This window comes from Chiloscyllium plagiosum, chromosome 5 (genome assembly GCF_004010195.1).
Source record: "Chiloscyllium plagiosum isolate BGI_BamShark_2017 chromosome 5, ASM401019v2, whole genome shotgun sequence".
NCBI lineage: Eukaryota > Metazoa > Chordata > Chondrichthyes > Orectolobiformes > Hemiscylliidae > Chiloscyllium > Chiloscyllium plagiosum.
This window is the reverse complement of record NC_057714.1, coordinates 40,448,163-40,460,925: the sequence shown is the minus strand read 5'-3', so window position 1 is coordinate 40,460,925 and position 12,763 is coordinate 40,448,163. Positions and strand designations below refer to the sequence as shown.

Here is a 12,763-nt window from a genome sequence, read left to right as displayed (position 1 = left end):
CGGCGCGCACCTCTCCCTGAACAACTCCAGGGTGTTGGTGGACACCGCGTGCTCCTTCTCCAAGGACACCCGGGCTCTAACGTAGCCGCGGAAGAGGGGCAGACAGTCGGCCCTAACGACCCCCTCCCCAGCCCACTGCCTGGACCTGTTAATGGCCAGTTTGGCCAGGCCCTAGTCTGGTTTATATCTGACTCCAGATCCACAACAATGTAATTGACTCTTAATTATCCTCTGGACAATTAGGGATGGGCAATAAATGCTGGCCAAGCATGAAACACCCACATCCCACAAAGAAATAAAAAAGTATGTCACTACAGGAAAAAAAACATTTATTATAATGTAGATTTTAAATATGTATATTGCTGGTATAATTTTCTGGAACTAAAATTAACAAAAATTCAAAGGGCATATTTAATTTCTCTATCCATTGAAAATATGTAAACAGATCATTATTAGATTTAGTTATATTTTAGCTTTATCAATGAGGTTTAAGTTAAGTTCTGCCTTTTTAATTGTGGAAAATGTCAAATAATGACCTGAAGAACTAGTGATTGTTAGTCATTTGCTCGAATGCACACTGCAAGAACTGTAACTGAAATTCTCCATTACAAGAATGATTCTCAATCATTTAACATATGACTGAGAACCTTTGTATATACTGGCAATTTCCCCTTATTGTAAAGCAGCTAATCCATCTTAAAAGGTCTAACAAGTTCTGATGCTGTTGCCTAAAACCATATAATTCACACATGTACGAATACACTAATGAATTAATTCCTTAAGAGATACCCAAAATTCAATTTATCAAACATCCATCACAAGATACAATTACTTCTGCATGACGCATCACTCGACTATCTTCAAAAATACATGTTTTACTAATAGCTTTTTATGAAACAAAAAGCAATAAAAACACAAGCAGTTTATTAGAAAAGCTTTCATTTTTAAACATGAACATTAAAGGAAAGCATTATGTGAACCAGCATTATGGTTCAATATTAGTCCAGGGGCTGGGAAATGGTCTTTGGCCATTTAGGACAGTAAGGGTCAGGACTTCATTATCTCTACATTGTGTGATGTGGGCCATAGTCAATCCTGCAGTTCCTGTTCAAACAGTTTGGGGATTCCTGATAAGCTGGTAAGGGCCAGCTGTTCAGATATCTGTCAGGGGTCTGGTCAGTCATTAGTTACCTTGTGTGAAGTCATCTTTTATTGTCTGTAAATGATTTGATTATGATGAGGCCACATTGCTATTTAATCCCAACTGCAAGTACATTTATCTCACTCTGCTTTTTCTATACAGTTTATACTTTTGAATAAAAGTTAACATTACAAAGATTTGGAAATCTTGCCAACATTCAATGCTCCCTCATAGCAACATTTCATGCTTGTATGGGAGGAGAGGTAAGGACAGCCATCATTCAGACAAGGTTAGAAAATTATGATATAACTCTTTGAACAGTTAACTCTATATTTATCTCCACACATGCTTCCAGACCAGCAGATTATGTTTTTATTTCAGATTTCTAGTATCTGCAATATTTTGCTTTAATTAGAATGTTGCGTGATGCTAAAAATGGCTAGCCTCTCTACCTTAATTTTTGTAGTTGCAACTGAAATGACATTCATATACATAGCTAATGATGAAAAGTGAAAATATATTTACAAATATGACTGTATTTGTAATAAAATTTCAATTTTGCCAACTCTATGCCCCTCATAAATCATCTTCTTTCTTTCTCTCAAACTATGACAAGGTGCAGTTCTGGTGTCTGAACTTGGCATGGAGTTTGTCCTATAACGGAGCCAGCTGACCTTGGTAAATTGGGCAGGTGACCCTAGACATGTTTGAGGCTCAAGGGCTCAGGTAAGCTGAATGAGAACAAGGTTCTTCATCTCACTGGCCCTTATCATTGACACTGAGCACCGACATCTATAGCAATAGAGTATACGTCTGTGCATATTTCCAGCTGACTCTGAGACTGCTGATCCTGGCTCTCCACAGCAGCCATCAATATGTCCATGGAGGCAGCTAGATGCTCACATGCCTGTGGGTTGGTACAGTCCTGCAACATTTTGGTCAGTTTGCTCAGTGCCTTTAATTGCCTGCTACTCCTGTGCATGCCTGTGCATTTGGATAAAGTTGTGAATATCCAACACCATGACGTCCTCTCACCTGTCTGGTGAAGGTGCCTGGTCTCTGGTAGTCCTTTATGTGCCAGTAACCTGGACTATTGTTTGCAGTTGTTGTCTCCTTACCTGTGAAAAGATATACTTGCCATAGAGTGAGTGCACTCAAGATTCACTCACTGATTCCTGGGATGGCATGCTTGTCATATGAGGAGACTTTGGGTTTACTGGGCTCGTGTTCACAGGAATTTAGAAGGATGAGAGAGAACTCATTGAAATGTACAAAAATCTAACAGAGTTGAACTAATTGGATGCAGGGATGATGCTTCCCTTACCCTGGGGAACACCACATCTTGGATACTGTGAAGCTTTGCTCTCCTTATTTAAAGAAGGATATAAATGTGTTAGAGGTAATTCAGAGAAGGGTTAATAGATAGCTAAAATAAGCATATTATGTACGAGCAATTATTAGACAGGCTGGGTTTGTTTTCAGTGGAGTGAGTACACAGAGAATTAGTTTGATTGAAGGCGTTTATAAACTTGTCAAGGTGGATGTGACAAGAATATTTACTCTTGTAGGTGGATCCAGAAGTAGGGGATAATATTTGAAAAGTAGAGGTTGCCTTTTAGAACAGAAGTGAGGCGATTTTTTTTCCCCTCCGAGGATTGTGCAATTTCATTGAATATTTTTAATAGAGACATACATAGATTCTTGTTAAGCAAGAGGATCAAAAATAATTGGGGATGGATGCAAATGTGGAATTTGAAACTCAAACAGATCAGCCATGATCCTTCTGAATGGCAGAAGGACTGAACGATCCATTTAATTCATATATTCATATTGCCTACTCTTGACAAACCCTTTGGGAGAGAGGAACATTTGGTGCTGATACTCATGAAACCAGTTGGTGGTGGGAAGAAGTATCAGAACAATAATTTTGTCTCTTTACCAGTTTGACTCAGTGCAATGTCAGAAATGAGTGTTTTGTCGTGACAGCAAGCTCAGTAACTTTAGTTTCAGTTGTGATGTAACTGTTTACAATTAGGATTTTGGCTCTATTTTGAGACACCCACAAAAGGGCTGCAAGATAGTTTTTCCAATGGGTCCCACTGATGTTAGTAACCCTGGTAAATCATGTCACATAAAGTTAATTGAGTGTCCCCACACAGTTTCCTACCCTCACCAAACTTCACACCATCCTAACCCCCCCCCCAAATACCACATCCATGCCCATAGCAACCAAACTATAGCAGGGTCAGAAATAGGGACGAGTATTTGTTATGGCTGACTGAAATCCAGAATAGTACAAGGCATTTGAATTGTTACCAAGATATTCACATTCAATGCTTTTCCCCCTCACTTTGTTTCTTTATACTCTACAAATGACAAAGTGATCAGTTGATGTTTACCTGCTTGGTAACATCCTTCCTCCACGGTGCCACATCCTGTCCATCACACCATCCATTTCGGCCGTACAACCATGTGCCATGCTCATTTGGGACCACACCATTCAAAACCTTGTTAGCACAACCTAAAGGCGTACCTAGGTGAAATAAATTTCATATTTTATATTTGATATTATGTTCAGGGTGTACATGAAGCATCTAAAGGTCTGCATTTGCTTTTTGCAATGGTAGCTAAGATATTCACCACAACTGAGGGACCCAGCAAGCCCATTTGCATCAAAGTCTGGAAGCTGTATGCTGGAGGATGCTCCAAAGGAGCTCACTCTCTTCCTATTCCTAAAATGGCATATGCCTTTCATTGAAAATATTAACTCCTTGCCCTTAACTGAATATTGTGGCTACAAGTTTAAAGAAGAGAGGTTATGCACTCTGCAACAGGTGTCTTAGATTTGAACTGAAAAGGTATTTCTACCAATTACAGGCCTCAAAACAGGAATATAATGGAGCAGTCACCACTCAGTTAGGTGGTTGCAAGTTCAAAGCTATCTATAAACTTTCTCTGGAGAACGCTCAAAACTGCCAACAACAGATCTATTCACTCATTTTGTGACCCTAATATAGACTCTATATTCACCCTCTGCATCAGCTATGTACTATGATTTAATATATGATCTACAGGAATACACTTTAGCAGCCACCTACATTCCCTGAAACCCCCACAATTGGGAATGACAGGTGGTCAAAATTCATGACAATGTCAAGAATAAGGATAACCAGAGTTGGGGAAAAATGCACTCTTATGAGAATCTCAAATAAGACCTTATAAAACATAGTTGTGTGAGCCATTATCATTATTAGCATTTTATATTTTAAAAAGAAGCATAGCTCATAGCAAAACATGGAAACTATGCAGTCAATTTTTTTAAAGTACTGCTTTCTCTTTAGATATCTACAACACAATTTGTTCTTTCAAAACAGATAATTGTTGATATGTGTACACCCCTGCTTCTCCTTGAATTTTCACCTACTATTTCCTGGACAATTATCTATAAGAGGCATGCTCTTGCAAAACAGCATCCAATATTAAAACCAGGCACATCCTATAAAAAATCGTGAAAGTGCTTATCAACATTTGCCATTGTTTACCATTTAAAAGAGGCTGCCACCTGCATAACGTTTTACAAAGATTTTTTGCAAGAATGAATCTATTACCTTTAATGAGGTTGAGTTCTAAATAGTTGCTCAGCGTTCACTAAATTTATTAGAAAAAAGAAATTACTAATAAAATTTTAAAGCTGTGTGATTTTAACAGTCTGTTTTTTACATTAATGCAATGGATCATAAGTTATTCCCGTCTCTAGAGAATTTTATTGCCTTCCCTCATTGGGCAGAAAAGAACAGTTCTGTCATATATCTGTGAAATAAGACTTCCCTTTATTTAAGATGTCATTCTTCTTCTTAACTGAGAGTTTCTGCTCTCTAGTGAAGTCAAAACATCTTACAATACATGCTATGATTCCCCAACTTACTCTCTAGGCTCAGCTTGATATCAACTCTTGGCAATCGCTCAATAGGGCAGAATTTTCCCCTCCCTGATGCAGGCAAGGGAAGTAGTCAGAGGGGAGATAATTGGGTGAAAGGGTCCATTGGCAATCTCCTCAACCCACCATTGATTAAGGCCCTTGCATACTTACTTAAGGGCCTTAACTCATCAGGTCCCCAATTTAGATTTTCACAGAAGACACAGAATCATACAGGACATAGAACATAGAACGTTATAGCCCAGTACAGGCCCTTCAGCCCTCGATTTTGCACCGATCTGTGAAAATAATCTGATGCCCATCTAGCCTACACCGTTCCATCATTATCCATTTATATGTCCAATGCCCAATTAAATGCCCTTAATGTTGGCGAGCCTACTACTGTTGCAGGCAGGCCATTCCACACCCTTACTCTGAGTGAAGAAACTACCCTTAATATCTACCTAAATCTATCACCCCTCAATTTAAAGCTATGTCCCCTCATGTTAGCCTTCACCATCCAAGGAAAAAGGCTCTCACTGTCCACCCCATCTAACTTTCTGATTATCTTATATGTCTCGATTAAGTCACCTCTCAACCTTCTTCTCTCCAATGAAAACAGCTTCAGTTGCCTCAGCCTTTCCTCATAAGAACTTCCTTCCATACATGGCAACATCCTAGTAAAACTCCTCTGAACCCTCTCCAAAGCTTCCACATCCTTCCCATAATGTGGTGACCAGAACTGTACACAATACTCCAGGTACAGCCATACCAATGTCTTGTACAGCTGAAGTATGACCTCATGCCTCCAAAACGCAATCCCCCTACCAATAAATGCCAACACACTATACGCCTTCTTAACAACCTGGATGGCAACTTTCAGGGATTTGTGGACCAGGACACCAAGATCTCTCTGTTCATCTACACTTCCAAGACTTTTACCATTAGCCCAGTATTCTGCAATCCTGTTACTTCTTCTGAAGTGAACTACTTCACACTTTTTCACATTTAACTCCATATCGCCACTTCTCAGCCCAGCTCTGCATCATATCCATATCCCTCTATAACACACAACATCCTTCGGCATTATCCACAACTCTGCCTTCCTTAGTGTCATCCGCAAATTGACTAATCCATCTTTCTATGCCCACATCCAGATCATTTATAAAAATGACAAACTGCAGTGGCCCCAAAATAGATCCTTGTGGCACACCACTGGTAACTGAACTTCAGGATGAACATTTCCCATCAACCACCACCTTTTGTCTTCTTTCAGGTAGCTAATTTCTGATCCAAACCACTAAAGCACCTTCAATCCTGAAACTCCATATTTTGTGCAACAACCTACCATGTGGAACCTTATCAAATGCCTTACTGAAATCCATATACACCACATGAACCGCTTTACCTTCATCCACCTGTCTTGTCACCTTCTCGAAGAACTCAGTAAGGTTAGTGAGGCACAACCTACCCTTCACAAAACTGTGTTGATTATCCCTAATCCCTAATTATTCCTTTCCAGATGATTATAAATCCTATCTGTTATAACCTTTACCAACACTTTACTCACAACCGAAGTAAGGCTCACTGGCCTATAATTACCAGGATTGTTCCGACTCCCCTTCTTAAACAAGGGAACAACATTTGCTATCCTCCAGTCTTCTGGCACTACTCCTGTCGACAATGATGACATAAAGATCAAAGCCAAAGGGTCTGCAATCTCCTTCTTGGCTTTCCAGAGAATCCAAGGATAAATCCCATCTGGCCCAGGGGTCTTATCTATATTCAGATCTTCCAAAATTGCTGAAACCTCCTCTTTGTCAACCACAATCCCACCTAATCTTGTAGCCTGTATCTCCGTATTCTCACAAACATTGCTCTTTTCGAACGTAAATACTGACGAAAAGTACATATTAAACTCTTCCCCTGTGTCCTCAGATTCCACATACAACTTTCCACTACTGTCCTTGATTGGCCCTAATCTTACTCTCATCATTCTTTTATTCCTGATATACCTATAGAAGGCCTTAGGATTTTCCTTGATCCTATCTGCCAACAACTTCTCATGTCTCCACCTGGCTCTTCTCAGCCCTCTCTTTAAATCTTTTCTGACCAACCTATAACTCAAGCCCCCTAACTGAGCCTTCATTCCTCATCCTCATATAAGCCTTCTTCATCCTCTTGACAAGAGCTTCAACTTCTTTAGTAAACCATTGCTCCCTCTCTCAGCAACTACCTCCCTGCCTGATAGGTATATACTTATCAACGACCCACAGTAGCTGTTCCTTGAATAAGCTCCACATTTCAAGTGTGTCCGTCCCCTGCAGTTTCTTTCCCCATCCTATGCATCCTAAATCTTGCCTAATCGCATCATAATTGCCTTTCCCCCAGTTGTACCTCTTTCCCTGCAGTAAATATCTACCCCTGCCCATTGCTATTGCAAACATAACCAAATTATGGTCACTATTGTCAAAGTGCTCACCTACCTCCAAATCTAACACCTGGTCAGGTTCATTCCCCTGTATCAAATCCAATATGGCATCTTCCCTTGTTGGCCTGTCTACATACTATGTCAGAAAACCCTCCTGCACACATTGAACAAAACCTGACTCATCTCAACGACTTGAACTACAGTATTCCCAGTCAATGTTGGGAAAGTTAAAGTCTCCCATAACAACTACCCTGTTACTCTCGCTTCTATCGAGAATCATCTTTGCTATGCTTTCCTCTACATCCCTGGAACAATTCGGAGGCCTATAGGAAACTCCCAACAGGGTGACCTCTCCTTTCTTGCTTTTAACCGCAGCTCAAACTACCCCACACACTGGCCCCACCTTACCATCTTCTCTGTTCTTGCTCAAAAATCTAAATCCTGGAATCTGCAACAACCATTCCAGTCCCTCCTCTAGCCATGTCTCTGAAAAGGCCACAATATCAAAATCCCAGGTACCAACCCATGCTGTATGTTCACCCATCTTATTCTGGATGTTCCTGGCATTGAAGTACACACATTTCAAACCAACATCCTGATTGTCGGTGCCCTCTCGCGACCTTGTAAACCTATCCCTGACCTCACTGCCCTCAACCTCCTGTACACTATGCTACAATTCAAGTTCCCATCCTGCCTCTGCATTAGTTTAAACCCCCCAGGATATTGGTACCCCTTTGGCTCAGGTGAAGACCATCCTTTTGTAGAGGTCCCACCTTCCCCAGAAAGAGCTCCAATTATCCAAGAATCCAAAACCCTCCCTCCTACACCATCTCTGCAGCCATGTGTTCAGCTCCAATCTCTCGCTGTTCCTCATTTCACTAGCACATGGCATGGGCAACAAACCCGAGATAACAACTCTGTTTGTTCTAGCTCTAAGCTTCCATCCTAACTCGCTGAATTTCTGCCTTAGATCCCCATCTTTCTTCCTACCTATGTCATTGGTGCCTATGTGGACCATGACTTGGGGCTGCTTTCCCTCCCTCCCTCTCAAAGATCCTGAAAACACGATCAGAGACGTCGCAAACCATGGCACTTGGGAGGCAACACACCAATAGTTAGTCTCTCTCATTCCCACAAAACCTCCTAAAACTAGCGCTCTCCTCCTCTCCCCCTTTCCCTTCTGAGCCTCAGAACCGGACCTCGTGCTAGAGACCCGGTCACTGCAGCTTACCACTGCTATGCCTTCCCCCCCAACAGTATCCAAAGCGGTATACTTGTTGTTGAGGGGAACCACCACAGGAGATCCCTGCACTGCTTGCCGCTTCCCTTTCCTACCCCTGACAGTAACCCTTTTACATTCTTCACATGGCTGTAGAGTAACTACTTCCCTGTAACTCCTCTCAATATCCCCCTCCACCTCTCGAATGATCCAAAGTTCAACCAGCTCCAGTTCCCTAACACGGTTAGCAAGAAGCTGGAGTTGGGTGCATTTTCCACAAATGCAGTCGGCAGGGGCACTAGAGGTAATCCTTACCTCCCACATACTACAGAAGGAACATTCAACTGCCCTAACCTCCATTCCCACTATTCTAAATTCCCAAATAGACCGCTGAAAAAATGAAACACAAAAGAAAACTCTTATTATGTTACCAGCTTATGCACAGAACGTTTGGTTTAGTTAGAGGAGGAGGATGGGTGGGAGACACTACCTGAATAGTGTTTTGGGTAAAGCAATCGCCCAAATACATAACCTCATGACCTCTCCGACCGCCTCCTGTTCGATGCTCCCGCACCTCCTGCTGCTGGATCAATAAGGGCAGAAGTCCTTCAGCCCATGTCTGCACCAAAAAAACCCACTACTCTATTCAAGTCTATTCTAGTCCTACTTTCCAGCACTTGACCCATAGCCTTGAATGTTATGACATTTCAAGTGCTCATCACATACTTTTTAAAGGTTATGGGATTTCCTACCTCATCTAGCCTCCCAGGCAATATTTGGAGGACACTGTTGAAGTAGCCTTGGTGAGCTGCTGCTCTGCATCTTGCAGATGGTACACACTGCAGCCACTGTGCATTGGGTGGGGAGAAAGTGAATGTTGAAAGTATTAGGTAGAATAGCAATCAAATGGCTTGCCTTGTCCTGGATGGGGTTGAGCTTCCTCAGTATTGTTGAAGCTACACTCCAGGCAAGTGCAGACCATTTCATCACACTCCTGACTTGTGCTTTACAAATGGTAGACAACCTTGAAGGTGAGTTACTCGCTGCAAAATTCCCATCCACTGACCTGCTCTTGTAGCCATGGCGTATATACGGCTGGTCCAGTTCAGTTTCTGGGCAATGGTAAACCCAGTGTACTGATAGCAGGGGAGGGGCAGTTTCAGTGGTCCCAATGCCATTGAATGTAAGAGCCAATAGTTGGATTCTTCCTCGATGGAGATGTTCATTGCCTCACACTCGAGTAGTTTGCTAGGATGTTGTCTTGGTTTTGCTGCACTTGTGCACAGACTACCTCAATATCTGGGTATTGAGTCTGGATGGGTTATTTTTCAGAGGATCGGTATGGACTTGTTGGGCTGAAGGGCCTGTTTCCATACTGGTGGGAATCTGGAGGGTTGTCAATGATGATGAACATTGCACAATCAGCAGTGGACATTTGCAATTTTGACCATATGATTGAGGGGAGGTTATCATTGAAGATGGTTGCGCCTAGGACACTATACTGAGGAAATCCTGCAGGGAGGTCCTGGAATGAGAAGATGGCCTGATAGAAACCAAACTAAGTGTCATTGAGCAGTGTCCTTGATAGCACTGTTGACATCCCCTTTCCATCATTTTGTTGATGATTGAGAGCATGTTGATTGTGCAGTAATTAATGGAGTTAGATGTCCTGTTTTGTGCACAGAATAAACCTGGATAAGTTTCCATACTTCAGATATGCCAGTATTTTAACCTTTCTGCTAACAGCTTGGCTAGATAGTTCTGAAGCATGTCTTCAGACTATTGTCAGAATATTGTGAGGTCTACATCTATTGCAGTAAACAGAGCATTTGATCATTTCTTGATATTGTGTGGAGTAAGTTGTATTGGTATAAGTCTGGCAGGTATGATACCAGAAGGAGGCTGAGTTGGATGTCCTCTCCACATTTCTGATTGTGAAGGCTTGAAAATGCTTCAGGCCAGTCCTTTACACTGAAGTGCTGGGCTTCTTGATCTTTGAGGATGTGGGTATTTATGGAGCCTCAACCACTGAGCTGGTATGATTTGCCAGAGAGTGAGGTTGCATATGTGTTCTGCTCTGCACAACTCAACAGAAGACTTAATGAGATGTCATTCAGAAAATGGTATTGCAGAGAGAAATTCTTGATGCATTCAAAGCCTGTCTGAAAGCCTGTGGTTACTGTCAAGGAGCATGGAGAAATTTAGCATCAACCACGCACATGTCATAAACTTTCCAAGTGGAAGTGAATTGAATTGAATTTAATTTAATTTATTGTCATGTGTACCGAGGCACAGTGAAAAGCTTTGTCTTGCGAGCAATGCAGGCAGATCACATAGTTAAACAGCATAGATATGTAAGTAATAGGTAAACTGCGGCAAAAACAAAAACAAAGGTACAGGTGAATGTTAAGAGTTTGTGAGTCCATTCAGTATTATAACAATAGTAGAGTAGAAACTGTTTTGAAACCGGCTGGTGCATGTGTTCAGGCTTCTGTACCTTCTCCCTGATGGTAGAGGTTGTAGAAAAGCATTGCCAGGATGGGATGGAGCTTTAAGAATGCTGGCAGTCTTTCCTTGGCAGCGGGCCTGGTAGATGGATTCTATAGATGGGAGGTTGGCCTTTGTGATTGTCTGGGCCGAGTTCACCACTCTCTGTAACTGTCTCCGATCTTGAATGGTACAGTTGCCATACCAGGTAGTGATACATCCAGACAGAATGCTCACGATTGTGCACCTATAAAAGTTGGCAAGGGTATTCACCATCATGCCAAATTTCCTCAGCTGCCTATAACACCTGCTCCTTTTTTTGAGGTATTTTAGGTGTTGGAGGTGATTTCCTTGAATTCCAGGAGCAGCAATTACTGTTTTATATGCTGTTACGTTGTTTTGGAACTTTGGAAAAAAGGTCAAAACAACAGTAGTTTTAAAAGGAAGAAGAACAGACAAAGGAAGCACATGGTGAGGTAATTGCAGGAGAGAGAGAGAGAGAGAGAGAACCCGCAAAGTTACTGCCTTTGCTGTTTGAATTCATGTATCGTTGGACATCGGAATGCATCTGGGAAAATTAACAAACAGTGAAATTCACAAATGATATTGGTGGAACTGTTGGGCAAAGTTCACAGCACAGAATCAGATAACTTAATCATTGTTTTAAGTGTGGCCTACAGAGAATCTGCAGTAGTGAGTGGAGTGGGTTCCTTCTTGATTATATGTTTTTGGAGATATGTCTCTTGATTAAACTTAAAATATAAGCCATAACTATTAATTTAACTCTGGGGCAGTGTTCGTACAGGAATAAGACGGTGTTATTTTCTGGGTCTGTAAATTGTGAAGGAGCAAAAATGGCCTTTAATAGAGTGATATGCATTTCTTGTCAGCTGTGGGAGTCTAAAGAGAGTTTAAAGGTTACTGTGGATTATATCTGCCATAAATGCTGTTAGCTGCGAATCTTATCAGATCGAATGGATCAGTTGGAGAGACAGTTAGAAGCAATGAGAAATTTGCAACAGAAACAGTATGTGATGAATGGCAGTTAAAGGAAGGGGAGAAAGTCTCAGATACAGTCACATAGATGGGTTAACTCCAGGAAGGGTAAGAGAGGTAGGCAGCTAGTGCAGGAGTCTTTTGTGGATATACCCATTTCAAACAGGTATGCTGTTTTGGAAAATGTAGGGGGTGATGGATTCTCAGGGGAACGTAGCACAAACAGCCAAGTTTCTGGTATTGAGACTGGCTCTAATGCAATGAGAGGTACGTCAGGTTCCAAGAGATCAATTGTGTTCGGGGATTCTCTCGTCCGAGGAACAGATGGATGTTTCTGTGGCCAGCAGAGAAAAAGCAGAATGATGTGTTGTTTCACTGGTGCCAGCATCAAGGATGTCTCAGAGAGGGTGCAGAATGTTCTCACGGGGGAGAGGGGCCAGCAGGAGGTCATTGTCCACATTGGAACCAACGACATAGGAAGGGAAAAAGTTGAGATTCTGAAGGGAGATTACAGAGAGTTAAGCAGAAATTTAAAAAGGAGGTCCTCGAGAGTAGTAATATCTGGATTACTCC

At 41.7% G+C, this 12,763-nt stretch overlaps 1 protein-coding gene across 1 annotated transcript in view; it reads right to left on the bottom strand.

The window, feature by feature from the left end:
- si:dkey-256h2.1 (uncharacterized protein LOC337520 homolog) overlaps positions 1 to 12,763 on the bottom strand; it is a 246,928-nt gene that overhangs the window by 23,278 nt on the left and 210,887 nt on the right. The window contains exon 11 of the mRNA XM_043689893.1: positions 3,541 to 3,674. Within this exon, the coding sequence (XP_043545828.1) occupies positions 3,541 to 3,674 (134 nt within the window). The remainder of the gene's footprint in view (positions 1 to 3,540; positions 3,675 to 12,763) is intronic.